Source organism: Esox lucius, chromosome 22 (genome assembly GCF_011004845.1).
Source record: "Esox lucius isolate fEsoLuc1 chromosome 22, fEsoLuc1.pri, whole genome shotgun sequence".
Taxonomy (NCBI): Eukaryota; Metazoa; Chordata; class Actinopteri; order Esociformes; family Esocidae; genus Esox; species Esox lucius.
Window position 1 is genome coordinate 17,993,347 of NC_047590.1, and position 24,555 is coordinate 18,017,901.

At 40.9% G+C, this 24,555-nt stretch overlaps 1 protein-coding gene across 1 annotated transcript in view; it reads left to right on the plus strand.

Moving 5' to 3' along the window:
- The window catches only part of LOC105019666 (transmembrane protein 163), a 39,999-nt gene that overhangs the window by 11,180 nt on the left and 4,264 nt on the right, over positions 1 to 24,555 (plus strand). The window contains exons 3-6 of the mRNA XM_010886016.3: positions 9,799 to 9,842; positions 10,254 to 10,345; positions 18,392 to 18,488; positions 24,281 to 24,392. Coding sequence (XP_010884318.1) covers positions 9,799 to 9,842; positions 10,254 to 10,345; positions 18,392 to 18,488; positions 24,281 to 24,392 — 345 coding nt within the window. The remainder of the gene's footprint in view (positions 1 to 9,798; positions 9,843 to 10,253; positions 10,346 to 18,391; positions 18,489 to 24,280; positions 24,393 to 24,555) is intronic.

Here is a 24,555-nt window from a genome sequence, read left to right on the forward strand (position 1 = left end):
TTGATGGTCAAAATAGAAATATAATCATTTATAAATTATATGATGTCTATAACACAACGAAATGTGGTCTGAATACTTTCCAAAACCACTGCGCATTTAAAATGGACTAATAATATGTCTATACTTTAAGGGATAGTTTGATTTTGCCAGAGATCACATATCTAATGGATACCATTTTTAGGTCATAAATTTTTTGTACTTATGGTACAGTACCTTGCATTAGTATTCAGACCTCTGACCAATTCTTTCATATTATGGAAGTACAAATGATACCTGTAAACTTAATTCTGATTGAAACTCAAACTGTTCATGTAAGTTTACATGAAACATTTTTTTATGTTGCTTGTGTAAGTATTGTATAAGGTGTTTTAATAAAAACAACAAATTATTACAAGTCGTGAGCCCCATATTTAAATGTTGTCAAAATGTTTAACCCCAAATTTGCAATACATTTCCCAGAAGGGGTCAGGCTGGACTATTTTGTAATGGCACAATTGATCAGGACTTGTTTTGTCAGCATTTTAATAGATTGATAGTACTTACAGTTTACTGATATTAAGTGGTGTAATCTAGGAGCAGAATACTTTCACTCTGGAATGCTTATTATTTTGTAATATTGATATTATTTTGTAATATTGATTGAAAAACAAATGTTTAACCTCTGATAGTATATATTGTATGCTCCCCAATATGGATATTTGGATAGTCAAACCATCTGTAGATGCGCCACAGACATTCATACAATTGACAAACTATCAAAAACCAAATGATGCTAAGTACAAGATTAGGTTAAGGTTTAGGAAATGTGTCAGTGTAAGGGTTGGGGAGATAGTTAAGGTTAGAGATAAGATGAGGTTTAAGGTTAGGGTCAGTGTTTGTAGATAGTTTGTAAAGCGTCTACATATTGACTCTCCAACTAAAGTGTTACCCATCTTATTAGCCCTCTCAGAAGCACTGCCACGGGGAGAGATGCAGCTGATCATATGGATCAAGAGGTTTTTTGGCTGGGGATACCTATTCAGTTTTGTCCCAACACAAGGTGGTAGATCTGCTTGTCTGTTCAGCTAAATGCCACTGTTACATGACCTGCTGTAGAATTATCAAACACCAGGAACTTACAAGGTCCCTTTGCTTTTTCAATTGTCTACTCGTGACACATTTTATTTCCTCTTTTGGATGTCACATGGGTGTGTCGTGTATGTGGTATTCTTAGTCAGATCCGTGGTCCCGTTCTAGGAATATGGGTTTTGATGATCATTGTGATTGTCAGTCTCAGTGCAGAAAGACGATCTCTGACAGAAAACTGACACAGAAATGAAGTAATCTAGAGTGGCTGTGAAGAATCAGTGACATCTGTCGTCTGTCATTTGGAAAGAGACACACTTACTAGATCTCAGGAGAGACAGAGAGAGAGACACAAGTTCCATCTGCCTCCAGGTACCTGTCACTCGGGCTGTGTGTGTGACAGATATAGAAATTGCGGCGGGGAGGTGTAGTCAGAGAGAAGGCTTGTCTTTACAGTGGTGTGCCAGTTTGTAAAGCTAACATGACTCAAAACAAATATGCAATTTGGGGTTGTGATGGTACTATCTAGATATTTGGCAAAAATGACTACACAAGGCAGATCGAACTCTTTGATTCCTTAAAAACCTGCTGTATGTGAATATGTTGTTTGACAGCTTACTCTGAAAAACATCATGCATTTGCATTTAAAGTCTGTTACAAATGTTAATGCCAGTTAAGCAAACACTACAGAAAATCGATCAGAGATCCGGCAAAAACCTTAGCAGTGTTAAAGTCTACTGTTTGGTACATTATTAAGAGGCAAGAATGCCCTGGTGAGCTCAGCAATAGCAAATTACCTGGCAGGCCACGGAAAACCACTGTAACGGATGACCGCTTGCAGTTGTGAAGAGAAGAACTGTTGAATAAAACAACAACACTCCAGGATGTAGGCATAGACGTGTCAAAGACTTCACCAGTGTAACCTCAGAGGGTTTACCAGAAGTGGAAAACCACGGGTCAGACTCAAGAACAGGTTACAGTTTGTGGTGTAGTGTTATGCGTAACAAGGTCTTCTGTACAGATCAGACGGAAATTAACCTCTACTAGTGATGGAACGACCAAAGTGTGGAGAAAGAATCAACTGCTCATGATCCAAAGCACACCAACTCATCTGTGAAACATAGTGGAGGGAGTGTTATGGCTTGGGTATGTGTAACTGCCACTGGAACTCGCTCACTTGTCCTCATTGATGAGGTGCAGCAGAAGCACTAGGAATTCTGAAATGTACAGAAACATCGGATCCGATTCATCGAAATGCCTTGCAGAAAGACATGAACCAAAACATACTGCTTAAGCAACCAGTTAGATTTTCAAGGCTAAAAGGTTGAATTTTCTTGACTGGCCAAGTCAATCACCTCATCCAAATGAACATGGTTCCTGAAAGCAGGACTAAAGGCAAAAATTCCCCTGAAACAAACTAAAGATGCCTGCAGTGCAAGCCTGCCAGAACAATAGAACATTATCGAATGCAAAGGATTGGTGACCCAGTGTCAAGTATGACTAAGATTATGTTTTGCTCCCTTTAACTTTTGAGACTATGTTTGAAATGAGCTGTAATTCCTACACAATTCATGGTTTATGGATGTAATTACCCTCAGTGAAAAAGCTGATAATTTGCACTTTCATTTTATAGTCTTCAAATACTTATGATCTGCACTGTATGCGAGTTGTTTGGACTTTAGGACAAGATTGTGCTATTGTGTTAATGTTTGTTCGATGTGAGTTTAAAAAAGAATACATGACAATTGGGTCTTTTGAAATATGAAACGGTTTGTTATGTCATCTGCAGTGGATAACAGGTGAACACAACCTTATTGAAAATGCAGCCTTTTTATGTAAAGGCTGAAATCAAAACAAATCTTTTTCAAAACAAGACTTTAGATATCCACTGTAAATGCCCAGATGTTTAGAAAATATATGTCTGTTTGTTCAAAACCATAAATAGATTGTTTGCAAGCCAGTCTGGTCTGATAGGAGTTAAACGCTAAAGCAAGCTGTTCCAGCTTATACACTGCTCAAAATAATTAAGGGAACACGTAATCATCACAGTATATTACCAAGTCAATTAAACTTCAGGGATCTCAATCTGTCCAGTTAGGAAGTGTAAGCGATTGTGAATCAGTGTCACCTGTTATGGTGCAAATGCAGGTTATAACAGGTGCACTGGAGAGGCAACAGCAAGACAACCCCCAAAAAGGGGAATGGTTTTGCAGTTGGTGTTCACAGAAAATGGCTCTCTCCTTATCCTTCCTGACTCTTCATGCATGAAGGAGATACCAGGAGATGGGCTGTTACATGAGGTGAGCTGGACAGGGCTGTAGAAGGGCATCAACCCAGCAGCAGGACCGGTATCTGCTCCTTTGTGTTAGGAGGAACAGGAGGAGCACTGCCAGAGCCCTATAAAATGACCAAACTGTCAGAAACAGACTCCATGAGGGTGGCATGAGGGCCTGACGTCCTCTAGTGGGACCTGTGCTCACAGCCCAGCACGTGCAGCTCAATTGGCCTTCGCCATTGAACACAAGAATTAGCAGGTCCACCACAGGCACCCCATTCCCTTCACAGATGAGAGCAGGTTCACACTGAGCATGTGACAGATGTGAAAGAATCTGGCGACGCCGTCATGAAAGTCATGCTGCCTGCAATGTCATCTAGCATGACCGGTTTGGTGGTGGGTCCTTGATGATCTGGAGAGACATATCCTTTGAGGGTCGCATAGACCTTCACGTGCTAGCCAACTGTACCCTGACTGCTGTTAGGTACTGGGATGAAATCCTCAGACCCATTGTCAGACCTTACGCTGGTGCAGTGGGCCCTGGGTTCCTCCTGGTGCAGGACAATGCCCAGCCTCATGTGGCCAGAGTGTGTAGGCAGTTCCTGGAAGAAGTCTTCCCTGTCTTGGAAGTCATTCAGATTGTAGGTTGAGGGAAATTAAAAGTTTCAGTGGTTGGATATTTTCATTGTTGACTGGATTCCAACAGGATTTGCACATCATTAGACATGTTAAGGCAGTCCGCTGCAATAGGATTGTGAATTTATTTTAACAAAATGATTCACCATACATTTAATTCATGTTTTCTTAACATTTGAATAAAGTTTGAGTAAACTTACTATCTTCTTGCAGCTGTTTGTCTCTTTGTCAAATATTCATTTCATATATTGCATTGAGGAGTGTTTTCCTAAAGAAGTTCAATCTGCCACGTGTAAATTGGAGCTGGTTTCACTGTGTTTTATGTGCCCGGACAGCTGAGAAAGCATTATATAAAACAATGGTGCTTTTTTCCCCTCCTGCATCTCCACTTTTACTCTTCAATTTCTTCTTTAGTCTTACATATTTGTCCCTCATCAGCTTCCACCTTTTCTGGCAAGTTGCTGGCTCTTCGCCCAGAATTTCTCCTATACTATCAAAAGTTCAGCGATTTGAACCATGCCTCCAGACTCCATTGTTGTTTCGTCTTTGTTGATACAGGAAGTCCAATTTGGCTGGAATTCCTTACTCTCTGTAAAACCCTCCCTCCGCCATCAAACCAATCATCGTTTGTGCGGCTCTGCGGTTTCACGTACGCGTTGCTACGCGCTTTTAGATTTTTGAGCTGGTGCACGTAGCCTACCCCGTCCTGTCTGTGCGGGCCTGTGCGGCTCCCTGCGCTGTCCGCGGATCCAGACGCGTTTGACATTGAAGTATAAATCCGCCTTAAGTCATCTGGCAGAGCATTGTGCTTGGAACGCCGGAACTGTGGGTTTGATTTCCACATTGTGGGGCGGGGCAGTGACAAGACGTACGGAAATACATGACACAAATGTACTACCACTATGGGAATTGTGGTATCATCTCTGCCCTATTAATAATGATATATTCTACATTAAGATTGTTTAATCCATGAAATGTAGGAGTCTTTTTTGAATTGACACATTTCATGAGGCCGTTATAATTATGAGACAGAAGACCCAGTTTAAAATTCACAATTGGCTCGTAAAGAGGGGAGCTGTACTATTAAGCAATCTGAACGACATCATGCTGCCTAGAAGTACTGCAACAACACCAATAACGCTCTTTTCTGTGCTACAGTTCATTGAAACGATAAAAGCTAAATTAAATTGTAATTGCTTTATAGCGAGGTAATTTTCAAGTGAGCCATCAAACACAGCGTTTACCAAGAATTATGTCCCTGCAAATGCTGGAACATTACGATTAAGCGTTTTCGAGGCGGTTTTGGAGTAAGTTTGAATCCGCAGCAGCAAAGCCAGGGTTCTGTCAGTGGGATGTGAAACTCTCTGTCACCAGTGGGATGTGAAACTCTCTGTCACTGTGATGACCATGGGGCTTGACATCTGACATATATTGGCCTGGAAGACACAGAAAAGTCTCTCCATCACCCGCTGTCACTGCGTTTATGTCCCGAATGGCTTGGGCTCTGCACCCCGAGGACAACTGCACCAAGAGTGAACCCGGGCTTGTTAATTAGGGCGTGCAAACCAAACATCAATGATGGTTTCTTCTTGGGGATATCCGGGTAGTACCCCCTTCAAATCAGTATTCATTACGCCATTTGGTGCCTAATAATCATTATGCACAATGAGATTTTATGGATTTTTGTTTTAGATTCTGTCACTCACAGTTGAAGAGTACCTATGGTAAAAATGTGACTTCTACATGCTTTGTAAGTGGGAAAACCTGCAAAATCGTCTGTGTATCAAATGCTTGTTCTCCCCACTGTATTTATGATTCATGTAGAGTTATTTTGTAAACTGTTGTCTGTCAAGGTTTTAAAACTCATCACCCAAAACACCACTCTGTATTAGATTTAAATGTTTTACTTAAGAGTCATCGTTGGCTCTGGTCTGCTTTACTTGAGACAAACTGATTAGGCATCCCTGCCTCCAAGCGAAATGGTACCTCATTCCCTACCTTTTCCCATTATTCATGAACCTGGGCTGCATTAGAGATGCATGGTGTCGTCTTGGCTGCTGGGTAATCCCTCTGAGATGGGGTTGGGTGTGCTCTGAATTCAATGATTCCTCATGTCATTAACATGGTAATCAAATTCAGCAGTTAAACTATTAGGCTAAAGGAACCAAGTTAATCCCTTGAGTCATCTCAGGAAAAGTTGCACCCGTGAGTTAGATTATTCTTTGTCCCCATCAGTGCGGAACTTACTGCAGCTCTGCAACATCTCTGCACTTCTGAAGGTAACTAAGGATTTTAACTTTGAACCTGTGGACACGGAATAAACAGAAATCAATTATGTTCACTGGAAACAAAAATGTTGTGATATTGTCCATTCTGTGATATTGTCTTTGCGAAATAGTGTAACAAAACCTATTTTTGCACAGGTTTGCTGAATCTGCACCAAAACTCAAAGTTTTTCCATCTAAAATGGAATTCATTAATTTTCTGGTATCTACATATGTATTCCTTTGTTTTGCAGTTGGACAAAATCTAAAATCTAATTACTATAATAAATAACTATAATAAGTAATCAAATTAATTTACTAATTCCAACAAGATATCCTGAAATGGCCCAGACAATATAATTGGCACCTTGTAGAAGAAGTTAGAAATAATTTGATTTCAAGCACGTAATTCTCCTTAACTTTGAATAGAACTCACCTGTGGTGAGCTGCAGATGCCTGCAATATAAAAAGAAACCCACATTCAACCAGTTTCAACAGAGGAAAGGACTCATTCTTTTGTTTTGTGTCACTGTGTGTACTGCAATGAACTAGCCAAGCAAGGTCAAACCCAAGACCACAAGTCCATCTCCAGAGACCTTGATATTACTTAAGATAGAAAAAAATTTATGGGAAAACCTGATGGGAGTTCACTCTGGCTCTGTCTTTATTAGAGGATACAAAAAACAAGAAGCCAGGCAAGCCTAGTTCAGCCGGCCCGTAATAAAATTTGCTCATAAAGGCTGCCCTCTTGAGAATCTAACCCAGGTCACCCGCGTGGGTTCGATTCTCATCGATGACCACTAAGTCACTGAACTACCCTGATACTGGACATTAGTATAGCATCTTCTCATTAGATAATTTGCGCTCATTAACATCACACCAATTTAGAATATTTTGTTAGACACCATTAACTAGCTTTAAGCTGAGTAACATTTCTTAAGTTTACCTCCACCACAAATAATATCTATGAACTGTATGACTTTTGCCACTGGCCCTTTTTAAAAGCTTATTACCAAGTAATATGTCGGTAGACGCCATTATATTGTGTTAAACTGAGTAACGTTTCTTATTAAGTTTACCTCCACCACAAATAGCATCCATGAACTTTATGGCATTTGCCACTGTCCGTTTTAACAGCTTTTAGCCATTCGTGAATGACATTGATACAATAACTACTGTATCAATATACGTGACGATAACTGACTTTTTCGTCAAGTGAAAAGATGAGAGAATCATGTAGTAAGTGTTTGTCTATCCTGAACAAATCCTGAGACATAATTCGAAAATCCACCAAAAATAGTAGCAATATAGTAAACAGTTTCATTTTAACGTATCTACTCAAGGTTATAGCCAGCAAGGTTTTTGTGTATCCTGAACAAATCCTCTTTTGCCAGTGGCTATTTTAACAGCTAATTAGCCATTTGTGAATTACATAGATACAGTATCTATCAATTTAGGAGACGATAACTAGTGATGGCCATTCAAGGCTTCAATAAAAGCCATAATTGAAATGTATAAGGCAATATAGTTAACAATATAGTCTGTGAAAAAGAACAGACAAGAATAACATTGGAACAGACATTAAACATCACTAACTATAACTGACTTTTTTTTCAAGTGAAAAGACGAGAGAATCATGAAGCCAGCGAAGTGTTTGTCCACCCTGAACAAATCCTAATATGCACCAGAACCGTTTTATTTTAGGCTTCCTATTACGTAGCTACTTAAAGTTGTAGCCAGCGACGTTTTTCTGTCCTGACCTTTTGTTTCCGGAGCCTGCGTCTATAACCACTACGCTATTTAACAGTCACTCAGTCAGTCAGTCAGTCACTCAGTCACTCAGTCACTCAGTCACTCAGTCAGTCAGTCAGTCACTCAGTCACTCAGTCAGTCAGTAAGAGACATTTGCTCTTCTTAGCCAGCTCCATTTACGTGGTCCGGCAAAAATCTGCTTTAAAATGAATCACAGTCAGTATTATTATTGTCTATTTTCATTATGCTATGATCTTGTAAATTTGACTTGCATTAAAAACACAACAGTGCTATATATATTACAGCCTTGTTGTGTTGTTTGTTCTTCACGCTTGCCTTGATGCCACATAATTTATCTCCCTCTTCCTTCAGCTGCAGGCTACTCAGCTCAGGCTGAAAGCTACAGTACTCGGCTCTGCTGTAGGCTACAGTACTCGTCTCTGCTGTAGGCTACAGTATTCGTCTCTGCTGTAGGCTACAGTACTCGGTTCTGCTGTAGGCTACAGTACTCGTCTCTGCTGTAGGCTACAGTACTCGTCTCTGCTGTAGGCTACAGTACTCGGCTCTGCTGTAGGCTACAGTACTTGGCTCTGCTGTAGGCTACAGTACTCGGCTCTGCTGTAGGCTACAGTACTCGGTTCTACAGTACGCTTGCCTTGATGCCACATTATTTATCTCCCTCTTCCTTCAGCTGCAGGCTACTCAGCTCAGGCTGCAAGCTACAGTACTCGGCTCTGCTGTAGGCTACAGTACTCGTCTCTGCTGTAGGCTACAGTACTCGTCTCTGCTGTAGGCTACAGTACTCGGTTCTGCTGTAGGCTACAGTACTCGTCTCTGCTGTAGGCTACAGTACTCGGTTCTGCTGTAGGCTACAGTACTCGTCTCTGCTGTAGGCTACAGTACTCGTCTCTGCTGTAGGCTACAGTACTCGGCTCTGCTGTAGGCTACAGTACTCGGCTCTGCTGTAGGCTACAGTACTCGGCTCTGCTGTAGGCTACAGTACTCGGTTCTGCTGTAGGCTACAGTACTCGGCTCTGCTGTAGGCTACAGTACTCGGCTCTGCTGTAGGCTACAGTACTCGGCTCTGCTGCAGGCTACAGTACTCGGCTCTGCTGTAGGCTACAGTACTCGGCTCTGCTGTAGGCTACAGTACTCGGTTCTGCTGTAGGCTACAGTACTCGGTTCTGCTGTAGGCTACAGTACTCGGCTCTGCTGTAGGCTACAGTACTCGGCTCTGCTGTAGGCTACAGTACTCGGCTCTGCTGTAGGCTACAGTACTTGGCTCTGGCTGCAGGCTACCCTTTTCGGCTCTGCTGTAGGCTACAGTACTCAGTTCTACTTTAGGCTATTTCTAGTGACCGTTGTAATTTTAAGAAATTACAAGAGGTTCCAATATTTTGTTTTATAACTGATGTTAGGTGTTTAAGTTTTCGTCAGAGATTGACTGATCTCTCCTGATCTTTTAGATTAGCCAAGACAGTTGGAAGTCCCATCCAGTTGACAATGTTCAAATGTCAGAAACCCTTCAATGGCATTGTCCGCACCAAAAATAATATTTTTGCCACTGGAGGCCACATTCATTTTTCGTGGTTGCTGGACAGACAGGCTTGCCCATTTGAGACTATTAGTACCATTGTTGCTCTATTGAGACAACGTCAATACAGTGTGGCTAAAGCAGCAGAAATGTTAGTCAAATTTGACTACAAACAGCAGCAGTTACCAGGTATTCGCCTGGAATCCTCAAGCAATTCACAAAACTGCTGTTATGTTCTCCATGTATAGTGAAACTTGTTCCTTTCTTTCCAGCCGTTTCCTTCATGAGACAGAGTGCCTCGGCCTTCGGATTCGCTGTAGGTACTTTTTAAAGTGTACTCTTAAAGATTTATTTTGGCGTGTTTATGATTTATTTGACACATTGTACATGGTGGTTCAAGCCACTGTCTGTTATAGACATACTGTTTCAGCATTGGTTTGATTCCAGCCTACTGCTATTTCAGTGTGCTCTCTCCTTGGTTTTTCACACTTACACTCCAATCAAAAAATAAAATGCCATAAATATTCAGTGCCTTTCTTTTTTTGTGGCACCATTTGTAAAGGAGAGCAGAAAAGGCAATAGAAGAAATGTCATCTAACCTCTCAGTGTGACTAAATGGTTTGAGAAAAAGCCCAAATGATAAATCAGGAATTTGTGTTAAGTGTCACGATTGTTGTCGTGATAATAAAAAGTGTAGTTGTTGATTGTTGTTGTTTATCTCCTGCAGTTTGATGCTGCCCTTGACGTGTTGTCCTCCATCATCGTGGTGTGGCGCTATAGCAACGCTGCTGCAGTTCACTCTGCCCACAGGGAGTATATGTGAGTATATGACCGCCATTTTGTCCAGTACCTTCATTTTACATGTCATCACTTTTAGTTTTCTTTGAGCCAAGAACAACCACAGTATAGAAGTCTACACACATCTTCATCCTTTCCACAGTAGCATTTAATTCTCATTCTCGGTGCTCAGATCAGGATTATAGTCAACAGTGTGTGTGTGTGTGTGTGTGTGTGTGCGCGCGCACGCTTAGATTTCCCTCAGCGTCTAAACCATGGAGACGGGCTGGACAGCTGGTCCTTGGAGACCCAGATAGGCCGCTCTCACCTGAGGCCTTTGTCCCAGACATATCGCTCTTTTATGAGGCTGTCAGACCTGGGCCCACCGGAGGCCCCCTGGAGACCAAACCCTCACCCACCAGCAGCAGTTCCTTATTCACTCCTGTCCTATCAATGGAGTCAGGCAGTGAGAAGGCCGACAGGAAGTGTACGCCACTCAGGTTGCCTACCAAATGACACCCAATTCTTAGTGCACTATTTTTTTTCTTGTCAGACGTCGGTCTTTACTTAAGGAGTAGGGTGCCGTTTGGAACGCCGGCCAAGTCACAGACTGGTTGTCTCAGTGTGAATAAATGGCCAGGCTGTCAGAGGCAATAAGCACCTGAGAGAAGAAGGGAACTTTAAGGAGGTTAAGACCTGGCAATATCCATATTGGATGAACCAGTTAGATTTTACTGCACATTTTGTACATAATCTCCCCCATTTTAAAGTCCCAAAGGTATTTAGACAGATTAACATTATGTACAGTGAAGTGGCCTTGGTCTGACTGGTTCTTTGCCATTGCTGAACTAACCAGTCCATCCTTTCTTCTTCTGAATGTACCAAGAATTTTATTTTGGCACACAATGTTTTGACTGTGTCTCTGATTCATTCTGATTTCTGGTTAATGATGGCCAGCGTGTCTTGCAGTGTCACTTTTTTGGTCCTTGTGTTGTCAGACATTGTAGTGCAGATCCTATTACCGAGACTGGACCTTACCACCTCTCTTGTCCATGGGGGGAGCTTGCAAACGAACCAGCCTGTCTAATAGGAAACCACTTTATAACCAGTCGTCCAAAATACCTTTGTTACCCTGGAATGGGAGCAACTACGTACCCCTTTTATTTTTCTGTGAAAGCTTATACGTAGCATAGAGCATGGCGCTCGCCTAGCTGGTGTGGTGGGTTCGAGTCCCACTGGAGACCTGGGCATCAATGTGTCCACTCATTACTGTTAAGTTGCTCTGGATAACAGCGTCTGTTAAATGGCTGAAATGTAAAGGGCCCATTTAAGCCAGTTTGAGTGCCACATCCACCATTGCGAGTGCAGAACTCTGTCTGCTTTAAGCAGGATATTAGCCCACTAGCAGAAAATGTCATTGGCACAGCGTCCTAATTGGAATGCTTGTGTAACCCTGCGGTAAGAAATTGGCCTCTCTCGGGTATGCTGATCGTGTGTCTGATATCATTGTGTGTCAGCTTGAGCGTTTGTGTTCAAGGGATCGTGGTGGCGGGGGTGTAAAAGTGTGTGTGATTGTGTGTGCATGCATAGCCCTTCATTGGAGAGGCCCGGCATAATAAGACAGGCCAATTAAATTAGCAGGTATGGAGCTGGATGAGCAAGCAGCACACATTCACGGCTCCTGTTCCTTCCACCCTAATTGGATGACCGTTGTTACTGTGTCACTTGGTTCGTTAGCCTGCTGGCACCCTGAGCAGGGGGGAAGGGGGTTGTGTGTGTGTGTTTGGTGGGGGCAGACTTTTGTGACAGAGTGGGCACTTGTGATGTGACTGCAGGTGACCGTGTCATCACGGGGCAAGGGGTTATTTATCAGGGTTTTCCTCGGTCCAGTCATTTCGACCGTCTCCGGCTCAGCGCTGCCAACATATTGTCGAGCGAACCATGCATTGTTAACAGTCCAATCCACTGTTTGGGGTATGTTTGTTCTCTCTGAATTAAATTCGGTGTGAAGTTGAAGGTCTTTCTTGGCATGGGAAACATTTGTTTACATTGCCAAAGCAAGTATCTTACAATAACACTGCACCAAATACCCCTGTTTCATAGTCCTAGTTATCTTGACACCTCTTACTAGTCTTTAATTACTCAACACTCCAAAGCCAGGTTATGTCGCAGCTTTTCACGAAGAGAAACCGCAAAGGTACAATCAACAATCAAGAACAATTAGAATCCTGACTGGCAACAGTCCCAGCATGGGACATTCTCCTACTCTTCTCATACTTTTAAGGAAACCCCACCACTGGGCGTTAGGACGTACCGCGACACACACTTCTCACCATTGTCACAACCCCCCCACCCGCTGTGAGGTATTAACATATCAATGGAGAACAGATTGTGACTGTCAAGGATTTCACACCTTGACTTTTAACAAGTGACCACCAGCGAAGACATTGGGATATTTCACGGCTTTTACCCCCCCCCCATTTTCAACATCCACCTTATCCCCTTGTTCTTTTTCCTACCCCCCCATGTTTATTCAGCCACAGCATATAACAGTAAAATACTTTTATTTGAAATACAGTATTTCACAATGACTGTATACAAAACAGATGTACAATTGTTAAAGTAGTGTAAACAAGTTCAACAAGAAAATGCTTGTATGTTCCCTCAAAGACAATTTCACAGGATTACAAGAACATTTTACATTCAGTGGGAAGAACAAGTATTTGATACACTGCCGATTTTGCAGGTTTTCCCACTTACAAAGCATGGGAATGCCTCTACCTGCTTTGCATATCTAAGGTCTTGTTGTGCATTCTGAATTAAATTTTCTTCAAGGACATAACTTACCACTTAAGTGTTCCTAATCATTCAGGTGAAATTAAAAAATAAAATATAAATGGGAATATACACTAAATGACCAAAGGTATGTTGACACCCAACCATCACACCTACAGTGGGGAGAACAAGAGAGCGGTGTAAGGACATCAGGGATAAAATTGTAGACCTGCACAAGGCTGGGATGGGCTACAGGAAAATAGGCAAGCAGCTTGAATTTCTTCCATTTTCTAATTATTGCGCCTATAGTTGTTGCCTTCCAAGCTGCTTGCCTATTGTCCTGTAGCCCATCCCAGCCTTGTGCAGGTCTACAATTTTATCCCTGATGTCCTTACACAGCTCTCTGGTCTTGGCCATTGTGGAGAGGTTGGAGTCTGTTTGATTGAGTGTGTGGACAGGTTCTTTTATACAGGTAAAGTGTTCAAACAGTTGCAGTTAATACAGGTAATGAGTGGAGAACAGGCTTCTTAAAGAAAAACTAACAGCTCTGTGAGAGCTGGAATTCTTACTGGTTGGTAGGTGATCAAATACTTATGTCATGCAATAAAATGCAAATTAATTATTTAAAAATCATACAATGTGATTTTCTGGATTTTTGATTCCATCTCTCACAGTTGAAGTGTACCTATGATAAAAATGACAGACCTCTACATGCTTTGTAAGTAGGAAAACCTGCAAAATCGGCAGTGTATCAAATACTTGTTCTCCCCACTGTAACATAAAAGATAACATCAAACATCTTGTGAATCTGAATATCAACCAGCCTTTTTATAAAGGCTTTTATTCAATGACTCCTTTGTTATTTCATTTTTCCTTTGTCGCCATGGTTAACAGCTACACACTTATTATTTTGGAACAACTTTTGTTGCACTTTCAAAATTATTTGAAATCCATATAATGTACAAAGTATTTTTCAGTGTGTTAAAATGAAAACAATTATTTGATTTCAATTATATACAAGTATACAGCATTTTAAAATAACTGGGTTATTTCACACAATTAACTATTTCTATATTACGTTTTATCCAAAAGTACAACACTTACTACATACTACTTTTTAACTTTAAGTTGCCTGCTGAGTGTAAACTGTTGAAATTAGAATGAGGACAGTTTTGAGAGTTAAGAATTAATTTGCATGTGCATCCAGAAATGTCTAGAGCTGACTTCTTACGACTGGTTAAAATCATTTTATATCGCGACTTCTCTGTACTGGCCTTTTACCTGTCACCATTACAAAGATCTTTACTTGTATGGACTCACTCCGAAACAGGCCTTTTCATGCAGTGTAAATAACAGTGAAAATAACATTAGAAGACAACAAATAATAAATAAATGTTAAGATAAAATGACAGTAAGACTGTAAGATTGAGGCCAAGTCCACATGTACACAGGTATTTTTTAAAACAGGGATTCGTCTATGCATTTTGGCCTTTATCCACACGCAAACTGCCTTTTAGGTCACTGAAAAGTTTAATCTAATCTAAAACACACCTTTTGAAAAACTTCTAGGGTGAAGATATTCAGAAAGTGTCTTTTCAATGTTGACGTGTAAACAGGGAAATCTGAGTTTTTGGCTTGTAACGGCAGCGTGTACACCATTATCTCCTTTGTTTACATGATTTTGTGCAAAGGTGGATGTAGCCAAAATAGTGTTAGTTTTAATCTTGCTAACAGGACCTTTTACGTTTACACATAAATGTACAGTTACATTCCCAGTGTATTAAGGAACAGAGGAATGTGGTCACAGCTACATCCAACACTCGCGCCATTGTTGTTAGCCTACCGGAACCAACAACTTGTTTTCTGGCTTCTGATTGGCCGGCATGGCTTTAAGGTTAGGGGTATATCGTCGCCTGCTGTTTTGGCATGCTCTTGGCAGTGACAAGAAAAATACCTGTGTATGTGTGGACTTGGCCTAATAAGACTGACTAGGGAAAACCAATACTGGTTTGTCATTATGTTTATGTTCCACTGCTTGCTCTTACGGCAACAGGTCACAAAACTTGCGGGGAATGCCCAAGAAATACAGGGTTTTTTGTCGATGTTTAACTTGGTTTCAAATGATTTGTGAGTATGTATGATTTGAGGGATTGTCTCTGATGTCATACATTTGTTAGGAAGTGCAGCTCTGTTTCCACCTCATTTTGTTGGCAATGTGAAAGTAGTCTGTCTTGGGAGCCAGGTCTCCTGTGGTGCCAGGCCAAGCTCTCGGAGTCAAGTCAGTCACATTGGTCAGTTATTCTGCCACTGTGTACTCTCTGTTAAGATAGCGAATCATTATCAATGCATTTTTTAAAATAGTGTAAACCGATGAAAACGGCAGTTGTCGCACATCACATTCCAAAGTTATCGTAAGACTTTTTTTCCAACCAGTACACCGCGTGGTGACTGAGATCTGCCGACAACCTCACACTCGTGTTTTGGAGTGGAATGGATGGAAACACAGGAAGTCTGGTTCTGAAGTCCTTTCAGCTTCATAAACGGAGTCAGGAAAAAAACCATCTATTTACAATTTAAATGAATGTTTCTTGAATGTACTTGTGTTCACGAAAATCAATATAGTCCAAATAGGATCTTAGTAGACTCTTCACTGGGTTAATCTCTTGGTTGATGAGGGCTCAGTTACGAAATGTTTGTGATTCGCTTTTTTTTAAGAGCTATTTCACCCAACTGATTTGGCATAATTTTAGAGCTTTTTAAGATATGCAGAAGTCATGACATGCTCAAATGAGATTTGTCTTGGACGTTTGCTTTAATGTGGGTGTCTCCTGTCAAGTACACACCCACCTGTCAAATCCTTCAAACCAACAACCAGTTATTTCCACCACAACTGCTGCATTTGGCAGGGACTCAAGCTGCAACAGATAGATGTTTTCCCACAATAGTAACATTTGCATATTAGCTTCAAATTAATAGTCAACCATTGGAAGATATGCAAACAAATACAAACAGTGTAATCATGTCATATTTCATAGAGTAAAATAATAATTGTATATAATTATAACGTTGATGATGTATTTATGCATTATCTTGTCCAACGTTTGCATAGTTCTGCTGTTTATATACGTTTGCATCTTCCAATGGTGGACTTTTAAAGTCCAAACACAATTTTCTATTATGTATAGCCTCCAATGACTGGAGTTTTTTAAGACAGAATTGTAATTGTGTCAAGTGTGTCAAGTTGTATGTTCTTCTTGATGTTGTAGAAGGCCCTTATTGCCTTGTCTCTTAGGCCATTAACAACCTTGTCAAAGTTGCCTTTGGTGTTGATGTTTAGGGTGAGGTATGTATAATTGCTTGTTTGCTCAGCACTTCAGCGCAACAGTGTCTAAGTAGAATTGGTTTGTGGTCCTGACATCTGGACATTCTGGTCCCTACATGTGTTGTTAAACCTGGATAAAAACGCACACACACACAAAGAGCTCTTAGTCTGCTCCACAACTGCTCCACAACATTCTAACCAGGGCTTCTCTTCTCTCGCTATACTCTGTTGCCTAGTTACCCTTCAGATAGGACCCAGGGGATGGTCATGCTGAGCACGAGCCAGCTGTGAGCATAGACACACACACAGTTGGGTATTCATTATCTTATTGTTTCAACCTCATTTATTGTCGTAAATACCCCCAATCTGCACAACCTTTAAAGACCTATGATTGTCCTGGTTTTTGTCTCATGGACTCTAGGATCGTGTGCATGGAAAGAGATTGACAGACTAGGAGAGAGATACACTTCAGTGAGAGAGGGAACCAGCCATGCGTGACAACCAATTGGCACAGTTGACAGATTTGGGGGGTTCAAACAGCCAGGCTTACCTAATTGGATAAAACTGTGTTAAAAGAGAACCTCTTCTCAAATTGATCCCCAGAGACTTTGTCCAGTCTCTAAGTAAATCATGAAAAATATAAAAATGCTGGTTTCTGTAGCTCCTATACAGTGCCTCACCAGGGCTGAAGCCCACTGTACTTAGCGACAGTTGGGACGACAACAATTTGGGCAGTATATGAGAAAAATTTGTATATCCAGCTTGTGTATGTAAGTTACTCCACATATATGTATAATTATAATGGGTATTTTTCTTAGCGTACTAAACCAACTGATTAACTAGCTCCTGCATTCTGCCACTGTATTTTTCCCAACAAGAACCTGACAAGCTCAACTAATACTTTACGTGGAATATTCCTGCCAGATCTGACACCGAATGGCTAAAAGTATGTAGACACCCAACCATCACACCTATATGTGCTTGGACATCCCGTTCCAAAACCACAAGCATTAATGTGGAGTTACATGCAGCTTGGAACCCTGTGGTGAGTGATGCAACAGATGATAGGTGATATTTATGCACTTCAGCACTCATCAGCCCTGCTCGGTGAGTTTGTGTGGTCCACCACTTTGTGGCTGGGCTGTTGTTGCTCCCAGATGCTTCCACTTCACAATTACAGCACTTCCCGTTGACCAGGGCAGATTTAATAGGACCGTGGCAGATCTAATAGGGCAGAAATTTCACAAACTGACTTGTGGCAAAGGTGGCATTCTATGATAGTGCCACGTTTAAAGTCACTGAGCTCGTGAGTACAACCCATTTTACTGCCAATGTTTGTCTATGTGCTGGATCTTTTCCCCTTTATGCAATGGGTGTGACTGAAACACCTGAACTCAATAATTAGTAGCGGTGTCCTCATACTTTCGGCCAAGTAGTGTATCACATTTGATGAAATAAAATAGTCCCCTCCGCATATTTCACTATGCAAGTGATGGAGCCATTGGTAATTGGAGTAACTCTAATTGGTCTTAGAAACGTTTTCCATGGTTTAAGGAAGTTTAGCATTTACACTATAAATCAGGTGCTTCGATTTACGAATGATGATTGGTTGACAACCGTGGTTTATGAGACCATATACTTCGTATGACATAACATCACATTTTATGGATGTAATTGCTTTGATAACCTGATGTGATTGCATTTTATAATAGCAATAAAGTATCTGGGGTTTTGTGTTTAAAAAAAATATGTACCACAACTAAGCACTGTATCCAGGCACTCTGTGAAGTGTTGTGCCTAAGAACAGCTCGTAGCCATGGTACTGCATGTTGGCTGTTTACCACACCCCCTCATGCCTTATTGCTCAAATATAATGTCATGTCAAGTTAACTGACTGAAATATATTTCTCTTGTAGAAGAGTAGAAACAATATTCTTAATTACTGCTCTCCTACTCTCCCCCCTTCTCTATCTACCCCAATCTCTCTCCAGAGCCTGTGTGATCCTGGGTGTAGTCTTCATCCTGTCTTCCCTGTGCATCCTGGGAAAAGCCATTCATGACCTGGCTATCAAGCTCCTGCCTGAAGTGGTAATGTCACTACCTGTCTGTATGTCTCTTATCTTAACCAGCAATGTTTCAGTGGAAAAAAGGGTAATGGTTTGGAAAATTATTGAGAAAATGGAAAACTGCTAACATCTTGGATGCATGAGAGTGCAGACCTCAGAACTAATTATTTGTGAATGCACAGTTTGCTTGGATTCCAGCAGTATGGTTTCTCATCAACGTAACTTACCTGGATTTTGTAATTGTATCATGATACCGTTGTTTGAGTTTGAGCTCTGTCAGATGGGATCTCCTGTGCACCGACCACTTTATATCAGTCCACAGATTTTCTACGGGATTCAGATTCAAGGCTCAGATTGGGTCATACCAGGGTTGGGGCAATCATGTAGTTTGTAGGGAAAAATGGGGCAATATTAGAGGGTACTACAAAATGTATCTCAATACATAGTTTCCTTTCTGCTATGTCATCATGAATCCAGTTTAAATCATAATTTAATTGTTCTCTTTATTGTTCCCAATATTATGACATGTACATTTATTTGTGCCGTTTTGATTAAATATGCACATTCTATTATTGTGACCATTGCTAGTTGTGGTTGTCAATGTGATAGTCCATCACAGGGGTGTGGGAGGGTTGTGTTTCTTATGCCAAACTTCTCTTCTACATAGTGTTCACAGCTGAGGACGGCCCATGTGAATTTGATGATCGCTTATCGTGACTCAAATTTGCTAATTGCTCTATCATCTTAGATTAAACCAAAGTCCTATATGTGCACAGCTCTTTACACTATGCTTGGCTCCACAGGTCTGGGCCTTTGGGCATTCATTAAGGCCTGCTCTGGGTACTCTTATATCACATGTCACCCTGGCAGCCTGGGCGAAAAGGTTTTTACAGCAGAAAAATTATTTCAATGAACATCTGATCAGTGCTCTGAAATTGGGTGTCAAAAACAACTAGCCGTTTCAGTCCAAGAAAAGTGACTTGGTTCTGACTTGTTTTGTTGTCCCACAGCTTTGCTTGTGTTTTTCTTATAATGACTGTTATTTGGCAAGGCAATGTGGTCACTAATACTAAACTGAGCATTTCACTTTTGTGGCAGAACAAATAAGTCTGTGACAACACGAATGCCTAGACAAATCATTAACTTTCAATCTGATTGCACCATTGTCTGTAAAACCGTATTTGTAATCCAAGATGGCAGCACCTTGTATCAACAGCAATACAGACATTATACATATGCAATTTAGCAGACTAGTATTATAAATTATATAGGAAAATTGCATTTATTGCTAATATTACAATATTCTGAAGAGCACTTGCCTATCCAAGTTACAGGTTAGACTGACGGTTACAGAATGGCTGATTAAAAAGCAGCCAAAAAAAAATTCTACACAATGAAATACACTGAAAAACATTGTATATATTCGGAAAGGGCACGCACAACAAAGGCTTTCATTGTTTTATGACGTTGGACACTGGAACGTGATCAACTTGGGTTAACTCGGGTGTGACGTCATTACCAGTTCCGCGTCCCAACTTCCGAGGTAATTGGAATGCACCAATTTTATACTTGGTGAAGGATCACTGCAGTCAATGGCTCATACACGTAACCACGAAAGCCTAATAAAATGTGCTGAAATTGACCAAAACTACTACTTGTCTGGATGGTGCCTCACAACTAAAAGTGGAAAATCGGTTCTAAAATGCTAAGAAGAGAAACATCCCTTTCAACTAAAACTGCTAGCTCTCTGAGTCTCTTCCTACAGTCTTTCATACACAGTGCACTACTTTTGACCAGAGTCCTGTAAGGCTGGGCCATAATTACTGCACTATTGAGGAAAGAAGGTGCCTTTGGGGCAGCTAGTACATCATTCACATATCACCAGACTTGACACATCGGGTGTGAATTCCATTTACTAGACTCTCAGGTGGGAACTTGATGAGACAATGCCTCCAGGACAGAGAGCGAAAGAGATAGAGGGAAAGAAAAAAGAGAATGACTTGTGATACTAGCAGTTCTCTGGCTGGTTTGTGTGTGTGTGTTTGTGTGAGCTAAAATGGGGAGAGGGAGAGAAATGTCGAACTGAGAAGACAAACAATGTGTTGTAGTCTCTTCCCTGTGGGTAATTAAAATTGGAATGTGGTGGAGCTCAGGTGTGAAGAAAACTGCAGCCTTTCACACTACTAGAATAGCTATCTGCAATACCCTGTTGCCAGGCAATGAGAGGCAATCAGCTCTCCATAGAAACATTTGGGAGAGGACATTCACTTAATTCAAAGCTAAGAGCATATTGTAATAACAGTAGTTAAGGTACAGGTTGTTCTGCAATCTTAAAGTTCTGGTGTGCAGATAAAGTGCATTTTGTACCTCCGTGACTCGTTTGGCTGCTCAGAGAACAGACTACTTTCTAGTATTTCAGTGGTAAATGGAGAATAGGGCTTGCTTTATAAATATGGATGGAAGCTGAAGCGATACACGATTAAACAATTGTAGTGTTCTACATTGGTGCCTTTCACATTTCTCATTGAATCTCACGATTCTTCAAGTTTTGTTATTGAAACGTGATGTAATGTTAACTTAATGTTGTAAAGATAATTTTGTTTTATAACCCTGTTTTCTAAAAAGTTGGGACGCTGCTTAAAATGTAAACAAAAACATAATTAAATTCTGTAGTCAGTAGAACATAGTACCAAGACAAGATAGCAATTTTTTTTGAAACTGACATATTTTATTGTTTCCTGAAAAATGCACACTTTGAATTTGATGCCAGCAACACGTTTCAAAAACAGACAGGGGCAACAAAAGACTGGATAACTTGTGTAATGCTAAAAAACTAAGAAGGGTAGAATATCACAGTATATCATTAGAAGATTCAGCGAATCCGAAGAAATCTTTGAATGCAAGGGACAAGGCCAAAAACGACTGGATGGCTGTGGTGTTCGGGCCTTTAGGCGGCACTGCATTAAAAACCGACACGATTCTATAGTGAGGATGAAATACTTATTTCACTCATTAAAATGCAAATCAATGTATAACATTTTTGACATGCATTTTTCTGGATTTTGTCGTTGTTATTCTGTCTCTCACTGTTCAAATAAACCTACCATTAAGATTATAGACTGATCATTTCTTTGTCAGTGGGCAAACGTACAAAATCAGCAGGGGATCAAATATTTTTTTTCCCTCACTGTATAAACGCGATACAGAACCACCTTCTCTGGGCCCAAGCTCATTTAAGATGGAAGAGGTGAAGTGCAAAACTGTCCTGTGGTCTGACTAATCAAATTGTGAAAATACCTTTTGGGAATCATGGACGGCGCATCCTCTGGAGTAAAGAGGAGAGCGACCATCCAGCTTATTATCAGCCCACAGTTCAAAAGCCAGCATCCGTGATGGTATGGGGGTGCATTTGTGCACATGGCATGGGAGACATGCACATCTGTGAAGGCACCATTAATAAACAATATATACAGATTTTTGGAGCTGCCATCCAGACATCTTTTTCAGGGAAGGCCTTGCTTTTTTCAGCTAGACAATGCCAAACCACATTCTGCATGTATGGCTCCGTAGTAAAAGAGTCCAGGTGCTATACTGGACTCCCTGCATTGAAAACATTTGGCGTGTTATGAAATCCAAAATATGACAAAGAAGACCCCGAACTGTTGAGCAGCTGACATTTCACTTTCAAAACTACAGCAATTGATCTCCTCAGGTCCCAAACGTTTACTGAGTGTTATTACAAGAAGAGGTGATGGAACACAGGGGTAAACACACCCCTGTTCCAACTTTTTTGAAATGTGATGCTGGCATCAAATTTAAAATGGGCATGGATTTTTCCAAAAGCAGTATAATTTCTCAGTTTCAACATTTCATATGTTGCCTTTGTGTTATTTTCAATTAAATATAGGAGTAAATGATTTGCACATCATTGCATTGTGTATTTATTAGGATTTTACAAAGCGTCCCAACTTTTTCCAAATGGGGTTGTAAATGATACAAGTTAGTGAATTTGACTGCAAACTAGAGTAGCTTTTGTTTAAATCAAATCACATTTTTCCTTGTGGCACCCAGAAAAATAATTTACATTTTGATCCTAAAGTAACCATGATGCACTTTAAGACCGTTCTGAAATGTGTGTGTTCATCATAACATCTGTATTGCTCATAATACAAGAATATCTAGGAAAATGTAATTCATGATTTTAGGTTATTGTTATGCGCTTAACTAATTGTCCAGTGGGGGCCATTAAAAATGGTTATACACTGAAGTTTGTGTTTTTCGTCACTGGATATTTAGACAAATCGCAATTTCGCAGTTGTAAGTATCTTTGGAATTTCAGAAGGGGAGGAGACATTCAGTCTGTTACCCATCTGTGAAATGTTTACTTTTCCAACAATGCAGTGTTAAAAAGAAAAAGATAGGAAATGCGAAGAAAAACACAACGAATAATGTATGCACACAATGAATAATAATCTTAATGATGGTTTATGGAGTACCAGTAATTTGTTGATGGAGGTACATCCAAAGTCTACACACCCATATTGAAAATACAGTTGTAGCTGCTGTAATGGCTGATAACCTTTTTACACCTGACTCAAAAACTGAAAAAGTAATTTGCACTACCTTTTGAAGAGCCTTGCTATCTAGGGAAGTGTATTTGTCATACCAAGCCTTGCTACCGAAGGTCTTTTGAGGCAATTATAAAAAAGGTTAGGTAAGGATGACTGCTTGTTTTGCTTGTTGTTGCGTACATACATTTTTTAGATATTCTTTGTGCAATTTATTATTATCCTTTAACAGAAAGAGAGCTTGGCCAGAAAATGGAGGACACCAAAAGCGGGTGGCTGTAGATGCTGTGTTACATAAGTGTCCTTGAATCCTGGTCTCCATAGGCAAGTTGCATATGTGCACGGAGCCGGTAGCGTTACTGCTGGCTGGAGTTCGAACTGTAAGACACTGTGTGAGACGAGTGCGCTGTATGACACTCTAGAGAATCAAGACGTAGCCTATGAGGCGTACATTTGATTCCTCACAGAAAAGCCTGGCCTGTCAACTGGAAATGTCAGGCACTGTGTCAGAATGCTGAGTGTATTTCTCTCTGCCGGCGTTCCAAACTGCACCCTTACCAGATAAGTAGTGCACTACTTTACAAAAGAAGTGCACTGTATAGGAAAAAGACATTCGGGAATCAGCATTTGTTAGTGACTCACCCTCCTCAGATGTCTTTGAAATGCCAAGTCCCGTTGCCTCTTTCAACTCAAGCGCCTCAACGGGAAGAATTGTAAATCTAAAATCAGAGGAAGTCATTGGTGGAGCAGAACTGGTGTCTTGGTGCTGTATTCTGGGCTTCTATTTTCATTTAAAAACTTCCCCAAATTTTTTTTTGAAGTGGTGCCCATATAGCAGGATTCAATGGGGTCAGTTTAGTTCCTGATTCTCTTAATTTAGGAACTGAAGTGATTACTCATAGAAACAATGGAAGCTTTAAAAACTGTATTTATAGCCAATATGCCAATATGGGCGTATTCACAAACAACATTTTAGAAATCTTACTGACAGGTTTTTCCTTTCAAGCGCAACAGCAATTATAGGTTTCACTGTCCTCCGATTTCCAAAACCTTCCAAAGATGTTTCTTTCTGCTCTCAAGGCAACAGTGCAATAATAACACAGGCGTGGAGTCACTGAGCAGCTTGCAACACCTATTCACTTGTCTCTGTCTTCCTCTTCCTCTGCTTTTCTCCCCTTGTTTTCCCTTGTTTACCCCGCTCCCTCCTCGTCTTCCCCCGTCTCCTTTTGGCTGTCCGTTACCTCAGGACGACTTCCTCTTCAGCGTTTCCATCGTCAGCGGTGTGCTGTGTGTCGTTCTGGCCGTGTTCAAGTGCATGCTGGGCAGGGTGCTCACCAGCAGAGCCCTCATCACAGACGGTAGGGGTCCTTACAAAGTTGAACTATAGTAGATGGAGGCAACCAGTAGGAACATCCTCCTCCTTCACTGGTGCAACAGCGCATACAGTATAGGTAAAACCACACGGGGAATTGTTGAGAGGAATGTTTATGGGGAAAGGTACGAGCCTAACAGCTGTGTATG